General features: G+C 54.1%; 1 protein-coding gene across 1 annotated transcript in view; it reads right to left on the bottom strand.

Moving 5' to 3' along the window:
- Positions 1-818: 818 nt before the first annotated feature.
- The window catches only part of ENH_00073890 (regulator of chromosome condensation domain-containing protein, putative), a gene marked incomplete at both ends in the record, with an annotated part of 12,279 nt that continues 562 nt past the window's right edge, over positions 819-12,535 (bottom strand). Inside the window, 25 exons of the mRNA XM_013582795.1 lie at positions 819-860; positions 939-1,049; positions 1,260-1,394; positions 1,450-1,533; positions 1,892-2,221; positions 2,546-2,627; positions 2,834-2,946; positions 3,208-3,278; positions 3,377-3,452; positions 3,949-4,151; positions 4,403-4,717; positions 4,814-4,890; positions 4,973-5,066; positions 5,266-5,380; positions 5,585-5,735; positions 5,974-6,023; positions 6,241-6,522; positions 6,754-6,991; positions 7,269-7,356; positions 7,572-7,797; positions 8,637-8,773; positions 10,007-10,313; positions 10,497-10,585; positions 10,750-10,881; positions 12,167-12,535. The exon at positions 12,167-12,535 is cut by the window's right edge and continues 422 nt beyond it. Of these exons, the coding sequence (XP_013438249.1) occupies positions 819-860; positions 939-1,049; positions 1,260-1,394; positions 1,450-1,533; positions 1,892-2,221; positions 2,546-2,627; positions 2,834-2,946; positions 3,208-3,278; positions 3,377-3,452; positions 3,949-4,151; positions 4,403-4,717; positions 4,814-4,890; positions 4,973-5,066; positions 5,266-5,380; positions 5,585-5,735; positions 5,974-6,023; positions 6,241-6,522; positions 6,754-6,991; positions 7,269-7,356; positions 7,572-7,797; positions 8,637-8,773; positions 10,007-10,313; positions 10,497-10,585; positions 10,750-10,881; positions 12,167-12,535 (3,917 nt within the window). The remainder of the gene's footprint in view (positions 861-938; positions 1,050-1,259; positions 1,395-1,449; positions 1,534-1,891; positions 2,222-2,545; positions 2,628-2,833; positions 2,947-3,207; positions 3,279-3,376; positions 3,453-3,948; positions 4,152-4,402; positions 4,718-4,813; positions 4,891-4,972; positions 5,067-5,265; positions 5,381-5,584; positions 5,736-5,973; positions 6,024-6,240; positions 6,523-6,753; positions 6,992-7,268; positions 7,357-7,571; positions 7,798-8,636; positions 8,774-10,006; positions 10,314-10,496; positions 10,586-10,749; positions 10,882-12,166) is intronic.

Here is a 12,535-nt window from a genome sequence, read left to right as displayed (position 1 = left end):
AGGGCGTTTGCGGTGAAGAGCCCCTGGGGCTCTGCGGGGGTTTTGATAAGTCCAAAGAGACACTTGTTGTTTTGTCTCCGCAAAAATAAAACCTTTTCTGCACTAAGTTCTTCTTGCCCCAACAGCCGTTCGCCCCGCGCGCTGCGCAAAGTCGCAGAGACCCTCCAGCCCTCTCCGGGCAGCAGCAAAAAGCTCACGAAGGTGTCCACGAGTTGTTCGGGGGCCAGCGAGGCCGCGGCCCCCACCAGCACCTGCATGCGCATGCAGCCCCAAAACGCATGCACGCGCATGCAGCCCCAAAACGCATGCATGCGCATGCAACACAAACGTGCATGCGCATGCAGCGCAAACGTGCATGCGCATGCAGCCCCAAAACGCATGCGCATGCAGCTTGAAAGTGCATGCGCATGCAGCCCGAAAGTGCATGCGCGTGCAGCGCAACAGTGCATGCGCATGCAGCCCCAAAATGCATGCGCATGCAGGGGGAAACGCATGCAGCCCCAAACGCTGTGGGGAAGAGAGTGAAGGAGATTGGGTGGAAATAAAAAAAGACAGGAGGAAAGAGTAAAAGAAATAAAAGATGAAAAGAGACAAAAATTAAAAAGAGAAATAAATAAAGTGCATGCGCGTGCAGCGCAACAGTGCATGCGCATGCAGCCCCAAAATGCATGCGCATGCAGGGGGAAACGCATGCAGCCCCAAACGCTGTGGGGAAGAGAGTGAAGGAGATTGGGTGGAAATAAAAAAAGACAGGAGGAAAGAGTAAAAGAAATAAAAGATGAAAAGAGACAAAAATTAAAAAGAGAAATAAATACTTTTCAGGGGACAAGCAGGAGACAAACGGAGGGCCTCGCCACACCCTGCGGACGTTTACCCCACACCCTAAACCCTAAACCCTAAACCCTAAACCCTAAACCCTAAACCCTCGTCAAAAGCACCTCTCGCTGCAGCAAAACAGAATATTTAAACGTCAAAGAGACACCCAAATTGTCCTGCTTCTCGGGCTGCTTCCTCCGCAGCGACGGGAAGGCGAGGGTGAAGTTGTAGCGCTGAGCAGCCCAAACCCCAAACCCTAAACCCTAAACCCTAAACCCTAGATCTTGAACCCCAGCAGCTCCGCCCACACCTGTTCCTTCTGAGTCGCCGGCTCTGCCGAGTCACAGCGGCGCACCAGCTGGACCTCCCCTAGGGTTTTGGGCCTAGGGTTTAGGGCCTAGGGTTTAGGGCCTAGGGTTTAGGGTTTAGGGTTTAGGGTTTACTCTGGCGGCGAGTTCTATGGGCTGCTCCACAGTCAGAGTCTCCGCAACCTCCGCAGCCTCTTTAAGTGTCTCCATTCGATTGCGAAGGCCAATGTCATATTCTCTTTGCAAGTTTTGAATTGTGTCCAGGTGCCTCTGCACAAAACCCTAAACCCTAAACCCTAAACCCTAAAAGTCCTAAACCCTAAACCCTAGACTCTGCAGTGCGGGGCTGCTGCGCTCCCGCCAAGCCGTAGAGGCCTCTGCTTAAGACCCTGGGGCTGAGGCAGCGGCGCTGAGCAAAACCCTAAACCCTAAACCCTAAACCCTAAACCCTAAACCCTAAACCCCAAAGTCAAGCTTCTGAAGCTGGGCGCCATACCCCCCAAAGCCACGCACTAAGAAACCCTCAAGACCAAGAAGGCCTTGAAGCCCCAAAAAACCCTAAAACCCTAAACCCTAAACCCTGAACCCCAAACCCTAAACCCTAATCGCCAAACCCTAGCCCCTTGACCCCGAACCCTAGACCCCAGCCGGCCCACAACCCGAAACCCTAGCCCGACGCCCAGGCCCCTGGCCCAAACCCCAAACCCCAAACCCCAAACCCCAAACCCTAAACCCTAAACCCTAAACCCTAAACCCTCGGGGGGCACCTGGATTTGTCGGAGGTAGTTTCTGTGTTTTTTTCTGGCGAGAATGCCCTCTGCAATCCAGCGCATGCATGCAGCAGCAGCTTGGGGCTTGCTGAGGGGCGGGCTGCTGATGCTGCTGCAGCAGGAAGACAGCAGCGCAGCAGCAGCAAAGTCCGGCGGCTCCTGGCTAGCCATGTGGCTAGCCACAGCAGCTAGCTGCGCAGCTAGCTGCTCAGGAGACCCTGCAGTCAACGGGGGACTCAAACGGAGACACTCAGCTAGCTGCTGCCGCAGGTCTTCGCGCTGCGGGGCTGCGTAGCGCAGCAGCACCGCCAACACCCGCTGCCCGTCCTGCACGCCCCAAACCCTAAACCCTAAACCCTAAACCCTAAACCCTAAACCCTAAACCCTGAACGTGGGTCCTTGAACGCAACCCACTGCGCCGGAACGCAGCGCTCCACGGGCTCCTCGGCTAACTGGGAGCAGCGACCCGTCAAACCCTAGCTCTAAACCCTAAACCCTAAACCCTAAACCCTAAACCCTAGAGACTTGTGTGAAAGCTATTCCGGAAGGTGCAGACGCGGAAGAGGCTCGCATTTCTACCAAAAAGGGCTCGTCTCCCCGTAGGCCTGCTACGCAAACCCTAAACCCTAAACCCTAAACCCTAAACCCTACCTTTGTCTCCGCGCGCTGCCGCAGTGCCAGCCGCTGAGGCACAGGCGCGTGCGTGATGCTGCAGTACACCAAGTTTCTCTCGCTGCGCGTAAACCCTAAACCCTAAACCCTAAACCCTAAACCCTTTCAGCCGTAAGTGTCACATTTGAAAGAACTTCTATACGTGCCGTGAGAGCCAGGGCCCCAAGACGTTCGAACTTCCAAACTAGGCGTTAACGCTGCTAGGGTTTAGGGTTTAGCGGCTAGGGTTTAGGGTTTAGCGGCTAGGGTTTAGGGTTTAGGGTTTACGTGATGAGGAAGCGGTGCTCAACCCTAAAAGTGTAGGAGGTTTTTGCTGCCTTGGCGCTTTCCACCATTTGTTTGGAGAAGGGCGGGTCCCGGCCGTCGCTCACGGCTTGCACCTAGCCACAAACCCTAAACCCTAAACCCTAAACCCTAAACCCTAAACCCTCAGAGCCCGCCACCTTGCAGCAACGGCAAGCGTGCATGCGGCCCTGGTTGCCTAGCAAAGTTGGAAACAACAGCAGCAACGGCAGCAGCAGCAGCAACAGCCCGAGCAGTATCAGCAGCAGCAACCGTAGCAACAGTAAAAGCAGCAGCAGCAGCAGCAGCAGCAGCAGCAGCAGCAGCAGCAGCAGCAGCAGCAGCAGCAGCTAGCTCACAATTTTTGCTACAGGGTCGTGAGCAGAGAGGTTTATATAGGCCTCGTACTTCTTGCAGATGTTGATGAGAGCTGCAGCAGCACCCAAACCCTAAACCCCAAACCCTAGGTGATGGCTGGCCAATTCAACTTTAGGGTTTAGGGTTTAGGGTTTAGGGTTTAGGGTTTACATAGCAGATCCCCGCTGGCCCAAGTGACGAAGTGTTCCTTCATGTCGTAGTGAGAGGCAAAGAGGTCCATCATAAGCTGCAGCAAAAGCAAAGCAACACTGCTGCTGCTGCTGCTGCTGCTGCTGCTGCTGCTGGGCAGGCTCCCAGCAGCAGCAGGCGCAGGACTTTACTGCAGGAATAGCAGCCATAGCAGCAGCAGCAGCAGCACCGCCCCAAGCAGCAGCAGCAGCAGCAGCAGCAGCAGCAGCAGCACTTTCACAGTTGATAGAAGATGCGGCTACCAGCAACGCCTTGCCGCTGCAGCCAGAGCAGCCACTGGCAGCAGCAGCAGCAGCAGCAGCAGCAGGAGCGGCAGCGCGGCTACCAGCGCAGCCAGCAGCAGCAGTAGCAGCGCAGCAGCGCAACCAGAGGCAGCATCAGCAGCAGCAGAGCAACCAGGAGCAGCAGCAGCAGCAGCGCAACCTGGAAAGGCAGCGTCAGCAGCGTCACCAGAAGGATCAGAATCAGCAGCAGCAGCAGCAGCAGCAGCAGCAGCAGCAGCAGCAGCAGCAGCAGCAGCAGCAGCAAGCGACCTCCACGTCGAGTTGGTCCTCGACTTCCATTTGCTGCCGCAGGGCTTGTGCTGCTGCTCTCCAGAGAGTGAGCTGCAGCTGCTGCAGCAAATGAGCTGTGGGGAGATTTTCAAAGTCTCCTTTTGCCAGCAGCAGCAGCACTGCTGCTGCAGTCTTCAGTTTGCTGCTGATGGTCTCCGGCAAGGGGTCCAGGCCGCTGAGTCCTGCGGGCGCAGCACGCGCCTCGAAGCGAGGGTTTAGGGTTTAGGGTTTAGGGTTTAGGGTTTAGGGTTTAGCTTGCCTAGCAACACTGCGGGCCGGACGCGCAGGGCTGCGGGCGGCTCTCACGGCGAGGGTTTAGGGTTTAGGGTTTAGGGTTTGGAGTTGGGGCCTCAGCTCCCCCAGCTGGCGTCCAGGGCGGAGGCGCAGAAACTAGGGTTTAGGGTTTAGGGTTTAGGGTTTAGGGTTTGCGCACTGCAGAACTCGTCAGGGTCCGCCAAAAGAGGCTCGAAAAGCCCATTCAAGACCAGCTTAACTACTGGGATCGTGTAGCAAAAGTCGATCCCCAGCTGCAGCAGTTCAGGGTCTAGTGCGAAGCCGCGGGAGTAGACAAAAAGGGAGGTTTGCAGCAGCAGCCGCTGCACTGCAGCAGGAAGCAGCAGCAGCTGCTGCTGCAGCAGCCCCACCAGCCCCGACAGCAGCAGCTCCTGCAGCGCCTCAAACCCTAAGTGAAACTCGCTCCGGATTGCTTCTTGTTGGCTCTTGGAGGCGTCTTCGATTTTCTCCAGCCCTGCGCAAACCCTAAACCCTAAACCCTAAACCCTAAACCCTAAACCCTTGGCCAGCAGCCCAAACCCTAAACCCCAAACCCTAAACCCTAGCTCACCGTGCTTCGGAAGCAACTCGTCGATGTTGTAGTACACGTCCACGTTTCCAAGTCGAGAGACACGCGTGGCGAAGGAGCTGCGGCGAAGCACAGGCTCTAGGGTTTAGGGTTTAGGGTTTAGGGTTTGGGGTTTAGGGTTTGGGAAAGACTAAAACTTACTTGGGGTTTTGCAAGTCCAGCAAAGCGTTGCAAAAGAGAGCCCTGAAGCCTCGCAGCGCGTACATCCTAAGTAGCTCCATCAAATTTGAAGTCCCTGAGCAAACCCTAAACCCTAAACCCTAAACCCTAAACCCTAAACCCTAAACCCTAAGCTTCAGGTTCCTTACTTTGAGGTCTCGCCATTTGGTGACTTCAAGTGTTACGACCACATAATGACCCCCATAACCCTGAAGCCCGCTTCCGAATCCCCACGCCAAAACCCTAAACCCTAAACCCTAAACCCTAAACCCTACTAGGGTCCATGCAAGACATAAGGTCCGGAACTTCTGCAACTTCTTGCCTTGCCACGGCTCTCATCAAGCAGCAAAAGAGGCCCCCAATGCGCCTGTCATCCAGCTCCAGGTATACCTGCCAGCCACAAACCCTAAACCCTAAACCCTAAACCCTAAACCCTAATGCCTAAATCCCAGAAGAAAGGGCTCGCCAGCAGCGCTCTCCTGAGCTTCCTCTTGGCAGCCGTTCCTGTGAGCTGCGCTTCACGGCTGGAAGTATAGTGCCGCTACAACAAGGGATTTAGGGTTTAGGGTTTAGGGTTTAGGGTTTAGGGTTTACTTGCTCGGTGACTCTCAGCACCACTTCTCTCTCTGTTTTCAAATTGACAGAAAACAAAAGCCGCAGCAAATAAGCTGGCTGCTGCTGCAGAATAAAAGCCAAGGGCTCCACCGCAGGCAGCTTCGACTGCAGCTCCTCCGGGGTTTTGTTGCTGCATCCAAACCCTAAACCCTAAACCCTAAACCCTAAACCCTAAACCCTACGCCCTGAGCACTAGACCGTGCAAAAGGAGCCCGAGGGGTTCAGTCTTAAGCCTTGACATCTTTAACACCTCGGGGATGCAGCAGCAGGCTGGGGCTTGGCAGATTAGGGTTTAGGGTTTAGGGTTTAGGGTTTAGGGTTTAGGGTTTGAGCTCTAGGGTTCAGGGTTTGCGAATTGAAGGACGCACTCCGCAGTATTCGCCAAAGCACAACGCGCTCGCGCAGCAACCCCGATCAGCTGCAGCACGCAAAGCCCAAACCCTAAACCCTAAACCCTAAACCCTAAACCCCAGAAGCAGGGCCTCTGTTGGACCCTTCTGAATTCAGCACTCGCAGGCAAACAACCAAGTGTGTCCTTTGAAGAGCCCTCATCAACAGCGACCAGCCTAGGGTTTAGGGCTTAGGGTTTAGGGTTTAGGGTTTAGGGTTTAGGGTTTAGGGTTTGGGGCGCTGACGAGGGTTTGGTAGTGGGTTTCGAGCTGCTTGAGCTCCTTTTCCCTGTCTCCTAACTGCAGCAGCTCGTTGATGTCTCTGTTTAAAATGGAGACAAGAGAGTCTTCGAGAGACAAAAGAAAGTCTGGGCGAGTTTCGAATTCTTCCTGCTGCAGCAGCTGCTGCAGCGCGGGCCACAGCGAGCCCACCATGCTGCTGCTGCTGCTGCTGCTGCTGCTGCTGCTCGAAGCAGCAGCAAACGCCAGCCGCGACAGAAAACCCTGCACTTCCGCCTCGCTCAAAGTCTGAGCCCCCAGCAGCAGCAACGCAACACCAAACCCTAAACCCTAAACCCTAAACCCTAAACCCTAAGCGCCGGATGCTTCTCAAGGAGCAGGCCTGCACGCGGCTGCGCCTTGGGCCCGCCTGCCCTACGGTCTAGGGTTTAGTGTTTAGGGTTTAGGGTTTACGGTCCTAGGGTTTAGCGTCTAGGGTCTAGGGTTTAGGGTTTAGGGTTTGGGTTGCAGCGTTCGTACGGGGTCAAGGTGGATTCTGTCTGCTGCTGCTGCTGCGTCCTGCAAGTCCGCGGGGTACTGAAAGCCGGTGTCTGCTGCTGCTGCTGCTGCTGCTGCTGCTGCTGCTGCTGCTGAGGAGACACTTGGATCCGCCCAATTAGGGACTACCATTGCGGGGGTTTGCTGCAGCTGCTTCCGCCGCCACCCCACACCCAGCCGCCCGCCTCCCGTGCAGCCCCACGCGTAGAGTTCCCCGTTCCTGCAGCTCAAACCCTAAACCCTAAACCCTAAACCCTAAACCCTAGGGCCTGAAGGCGGGCCCTCCGCCTCCGCAAGTTGTGGGCGCAGCTCGGGTCTGTTGCAGCGGCAGGCCCCGGAAGGCGCGGGGCCGAGGGTTTAGCGTTGGCTAGGGCCTGCTGGGGTTGCGAGGGTTTAGGGTTTAGGGTTTAGGGTTTAGGGTTTAGGGTTTGCGCGCCTGAGCTTAACTATGGTGTGCTGCGGCCCCGTGAAAACCCTTTCTGCCTGCTGCGGCAAACCCTCGACAAGTTCGGGGCGGTCCAGCTGTTCTGCGCGGCGGGGGCCGCAGCAGGCCTGGAGACACTTGTTGTCTCCCCAGCCGTAGACCTGCGTCCAAACCCTAAACCCTAAACCCTAAACCCTAAACCCTAAACCCCAAACCCTAAACCCTAAACCCGCGCGCTGATCTCCCCATCCCGGGCGCTGCAGCAGCGCGCCTTCGGCTCCTAAAACGCCCGCCCGCAGCCCCAACCCCGCACCCCGCACCCCGCACCCCAAACCCCAAACCCTAAACCCTAAACCCTAAACCCTAAACCCTAAACCCTCGCGGCGGACGCGGCCGTCCTCGGTGACGGCGAGGCAGTGGTCGCCGCATGCAGCCACGGAGGAGAGGCGGGGGGGCCCCTGGGGGCCCTCAATTTGGACGAAAAGCTTTGGAGACAAAATGTGTTGGCAGCAGCAAAGGCTGCTGCTGCGGCCCCACACCCAGAGTTCTCCAGCAGCAGAGAGACACAGAGACACGGAGGCCCCCGCGGCTATTTGCCGCACCTGCGCGCACAAGGAGGGCCCTTGGTGGGGTTTGTTGCAGCAGCAGCAGCAGCAGCAGCAGCAGCAGCAGCAGCAGGAGATGGGGAAAAAGGAGACAAAAAGAAGAGAAATTGGTGAAAAAAGAGACTAAATGGTTGAGCCAGAAGAAAGGAGACAGAAGAGAAAACAGAGTGCGGGGGACAAAGGGAAAGACAAAAGAAATTCAAAGACACAAAAGGAGAAGGCAGCAGCTTGCTGCTGTCTGCTGCTGCTGCTGCTGCTGCTGCTGCTGCTGCGGTTAGCCCTTTTGGCTGCAGCAACAGCAGCGGCAGCGGCAGCACCAGCACCACCCCTCCGTCATCATAACCATAGCATAGTCAGCAGCAGCAGCAGCATTGCCAGAAGCACCATAATCAGCAGCAGCAGCAGCAGCAGAAGCAGCAGCAGCAGAAGCAGCAGCAGCAGCAGCAGCAGCAGCGGACTTTGACGTGTGTGGGGAAGTTGACTCTGGCGGGTGCGTAGACGTTGGCTGTGACGCCGAGCAGCACAATCAGCAGCACAACCACCAGCAGCACCAGCCCCACCAGCCTACCCACAGTCATCAGCAGCAGCAGCAGCAGCAGCAGCAGCAGCAGCAGCAGCAGCAGCAGCAGCAGCAGCAGCAGCAGCAGCGGACTTTGACGGGAGTGGGGAAGTTGACTCTGGCAGGTGTCTAGACGTGGAGCCGAGCAGCACAATCAGCATCACAACCACCAGCAGCACCAGCCCCACCAGCCTACCCACAGTCAGCAGCAGCAGCAGCAGCAGCAGCAGCAGCAGCAGCAGCAGCAGCAGCAGCAGCAGCAGCAGCAGCAGCGGACTTTGACTGGAGTGGGGAAGTTGACTTTGGCGGGGGTGTAGACGTTGGCTGTGGAGCCGAGCCCCAGGCGGCCGTAGAAGCCGGCGCCCCAGGAGTAAAGGAGACCCCTGGCAGTCAGGGCCAGCACGTGGCTTTGCCCTGAGAAAAAGGAGACAAAAGAGACACTTTTGAAGCTTTTTTTGAGGCTTTTGAGGAGGTAATGGAGCGAATTTGAAGGGCCTTTTGAAGGGCAGTTGCGGGGAGAAGTTAAAGCAAAAAAAGGAGACAAAAAGGAGACAAAAAGGAGACAAAAAGGAGACAAAAAGGAGACAAAACGGGGAGAAAAGGAGACACAAGGAGACAAAGGAGACACTTTTGAAGCTTTTTTTGGGGCTTTTGAGGCAGCAATGGAGCGAATTTGAAGGGCCGTTTGAAGGGCGGCTGCAGGGAGAAGTTGCAGCGAAAAAAGGAGACAAAAAGGAGACAAAAAAGAGACAAAAAGGAGACAAAAAGGAGACAAAAAGGAGACAAAACGGGGAGAAAAGGAGACAAAGGAGACACTTTTGAAGCATTTCTTGGGCTTTTCAAGCAGCAATGGAGCGAATTTGAAGGGCCGTTTGAAGGGCAGTTGCAGGGAGAAGTTAAAGCAAAAAAAGGAGACAAAAAGGAGACAAAAAAGAGACAAAAAGGAGACAAAAAGGAGACAAAACGGGGAGAAAAGGAGGCAAAGGAGACACTTTTGAAGCTTTTTTTGGGGCTTTTGAGGCAGCAATGGAGCGAATTTGAAGGGCCGTTTGAAGGGCGGCTGCAGGGAGAAGTTGCAGCGAAAAAAGGAGACAAAAAGGAGACAAAAAAGAGACAAAAAGGAGACAAAAAGGAGACAGAACGGGGAGAAAAGGAGACAAAAGGAGACACTTTTGAAGCATTTTTTGAGGCATTTCAAGCAGCAATGGAGCGAATTTGAAGGGCATTTTTAAAAGGGGTTGCAGGGACAAGTAAAAGCAAAAAAAAAGGGCAAAAAGGAGACAAAAAGGAGACAAAAAGGAGACAAAAAAGAGACAAAAAGGATGGAAAAAAAGGCCAAGAAAGGTCCCGAAAAGGAAGAAAGAAAAGGCAAAAAGGCGACTACAAACGGAAAAGAGAGAAAAGGGAAGAAAAGTATTTGAAGGAGAGAAAAGAAAAGCTGCGGAAAACCCTAAAAAGGGGAAAAAAGGAAAAGGCAGGAAAGTCCCAAAAAGGACCAAAAAGGGAGAGAAGCGGAGTTGCGGAAAACCCTAAAAAGGAGAATAAGAAAAGGGAAGGAAGGGGCTGAAAAGAGAAGAAAAAAGGGGCGAGAAGGGCGCGTCCTAAACCCCAAACCCTAAACCCTAAAAAAGGGTTTTGGGTGCGGACCGAGGGCGAGTTTGGAGACAGCAAAGGGGACAGACACCGCGTGGGGGACAGTGACAGCGCCCCCGAGGACTTGTTCTCCAAGTCCGAGTTTGCCGCTGTCAGCCGCGCCCCACATCCAGAGGTCGCCGGCCTGCAGCACGTCCTCGGCAGCAGCAGCAGCAGCAGCAGCAGCAGCAGCAGCAGCAGCAGCAGGAGACACAAAAATGCTGGTGAAGGGCTGCTTGTATTGCAGAAGAGGCAGCACAGAGATGCATGCACAACCACTAACGCTGAACCCCAGGTTCTCGCCACCATTTAACTCTAAACCCTAAACCCTAAACCCTAAAACCTAAACCCTAAACCCTAAACCCTAAACCCTCACTTGGATGATGGGAATGCCTCCGAGGGTTTCGAGAAGCCGGGGAGTGGGACAGTCCTAACCAACCCTCCCCCTCACCCCTACCCCCACCCCTAAACCCTAAACCCTAAACCCTAAACCCTAAACCCTCACTTGGATGATGGGAATGCCTCCGAGGGTTTCGAGAAGGCGGGGCGTGGGACAGTCCCAAGGTGCCCTCCCCCTCACCCTCTCCCCACCCCCTAAACCCCAAACCCTAAACCCTAAACCCTAAACCCTAAACCCTAAACCCTCACTTGGATGATGGGAATGCCTCCGAGGGTTTCGAGAAGGCGGGGCGTGGGACAGTCGGTTTCGTCTCCGTGGCCGAGGCGGAAGAAAGCCCCCCCGCCCCAGGTGTACGTACACCCGCGGCGGTCCACTGCAGCACTGTGGCTCTCGCCAGCAGCAACAAAAACTATTTGCTGCTGCAGCAGCTGCTGCAGCAGCGCGGGCAGCAGCGCGCCGCGCGTGTGGCCCAGGCCCAGCCGCCCGCTTGCTGCAGAAAGGAGACACTTGCGGAGACAGGGACTTTCGGAGTTGGATTTTAAGTTTTAAAAAGTTTTAAAAAGTTTTTAATTTAAATTTATTTTGAACTTTAAAAGTAAAGTCAGGTAAAATAATAATATATAAAGTTGAAAGTTTTTTTAAACTTTTAAAGGTGAAGAAAGGATCTGTTTTCGGGTTTAAGAAACTGCTTTGGGGACTTTGAAGTTGGGAAATTTATGGATTTTGAGACTTTTGAAGTTGAGAAATAAATATATTTAAAGACTTTTGAAGTTAAAAAATAAATATATTTAGAGACTTTTGAAGACAAAAAGGAGACAAAAAGGAGACACAGAAGGAACAAAAAAGCGACTAAAAGGGGACAATAAGGAGACAAAAAGGAGACAAAAGGAGACAAAAAGGAGACAAAAAGGAACAAGAAAAGGGACAAAACTGGGACCAAAAAAGAGACGAAAAAGAGACAAAAAGGAGACAAAAAAGGAGGAAAAAGGGAAAAAAAGAAGCAAAAGAGAGGCAAAGCAGAGACAAAAAAGAGACGAAAAAGAAAAAAAGAAATAAAACGAATAAAAAAGAACAAAAGAAATTAACAACTAAGCCCCGGCTCCCCAGGCCCAGCAAGTCCCGTCTTGGAGACAGCAGAGGCTTTTAAGGAGACAAAAATGCCAAAAGGAGACACCCAAAGACAAACCACAAAAGGAGACAAAAAACTCAAAAAAACTCAAAAAAAGCCAAAAAAAAGCCAAAAAAAAGCCAAAAAAAGCCAAAAAAAGAAACAAAAAGAGACAAAAAGAGACAAAAAGAGACAAAAAGAGACAAAAAGAAACAAAAGAATGAAAGAAACAAAAGAAGAAAAAAGAATAAAAAAGAAAAAACTCACCCCCAGCTCCCCAGGCCCAGCAAGTCCCGTCCTGGAGACAGCAGAGGCTTTTAAGGAGACACCCAGAAGACCAAAAACTCAAAAAACTCAAAAAAAGCCAAAAAAAGTCAAAAAAAGCCAAAAAAAAGCCAAAAAAGAGACAAAAAGAGACAAAAAGAAACAAACAAAACAAAAAAGAAAAAAGAAACAAAAGAAGAAAAAAAAAACTAACCCCCAGCTCCCCAGGCCCAGCAAGTCCCGTCCTGGAGACAGCAGAGGCTGTGTTTGGCGCCTGCTGCTGCATGCGTGACGAAGCTGGCGCTGGAGTGTACGTACACCCGGTGGGGTGTCTGTCTCTCCCGGGTGTCTCCGAGCCCGAGGGCCCCGTGGCAGTTTTGTCCCCAACTGAAGAGGGCCCCACAGTCGGAGACAGCGAGGCTGTGCGCGGCCCCACAGCTGACGAGGGCGATCCGGGATCGATCTGGGAACCGAACCCGGTGAAACTGCGCAGCAAACCAACTCTCCTCCTCCTCCTGCTGCTGCTGCTGCTGCTGCTGCTGCTGCTGCTGCTGCTGCTGCTGCGGCGACGGGAGGTCCTGCGGCGACGGCGTCGCCGCAGGAGCCCCCGCTGCAGCAGGAGCAGCAGCAGCAGCAGCAGCAGCAGCAGCAGCAGCAGCAGCAGCAGCAGCGGGGCCCCGCTTGGGGTAGCCCAGCCTGCCGCAAGTCCCGAGGCCCACGCTGTAGAGTTTTCCGCCAGAGTCCGAAGGCCTCTTGACGAGGACTAGGGAGT

This window comes from Eimeria necatrix, genomic scaffold (assembly GCF_000499385.1).
Source record: "Eimeria necatrix Houghton genomic scaffold, Enh_scaff744, whole genome shotgun sequence".
Lineage (NCBI taxonomy): Eukaryota > Apicomplexa > Conoidasida > Eucoccidiorida > Eimeriidae > Eimeria > Eimeria necatrix.
This window is presented reverse-complemented; position numbering and strand designations above follow the sequence as displayed.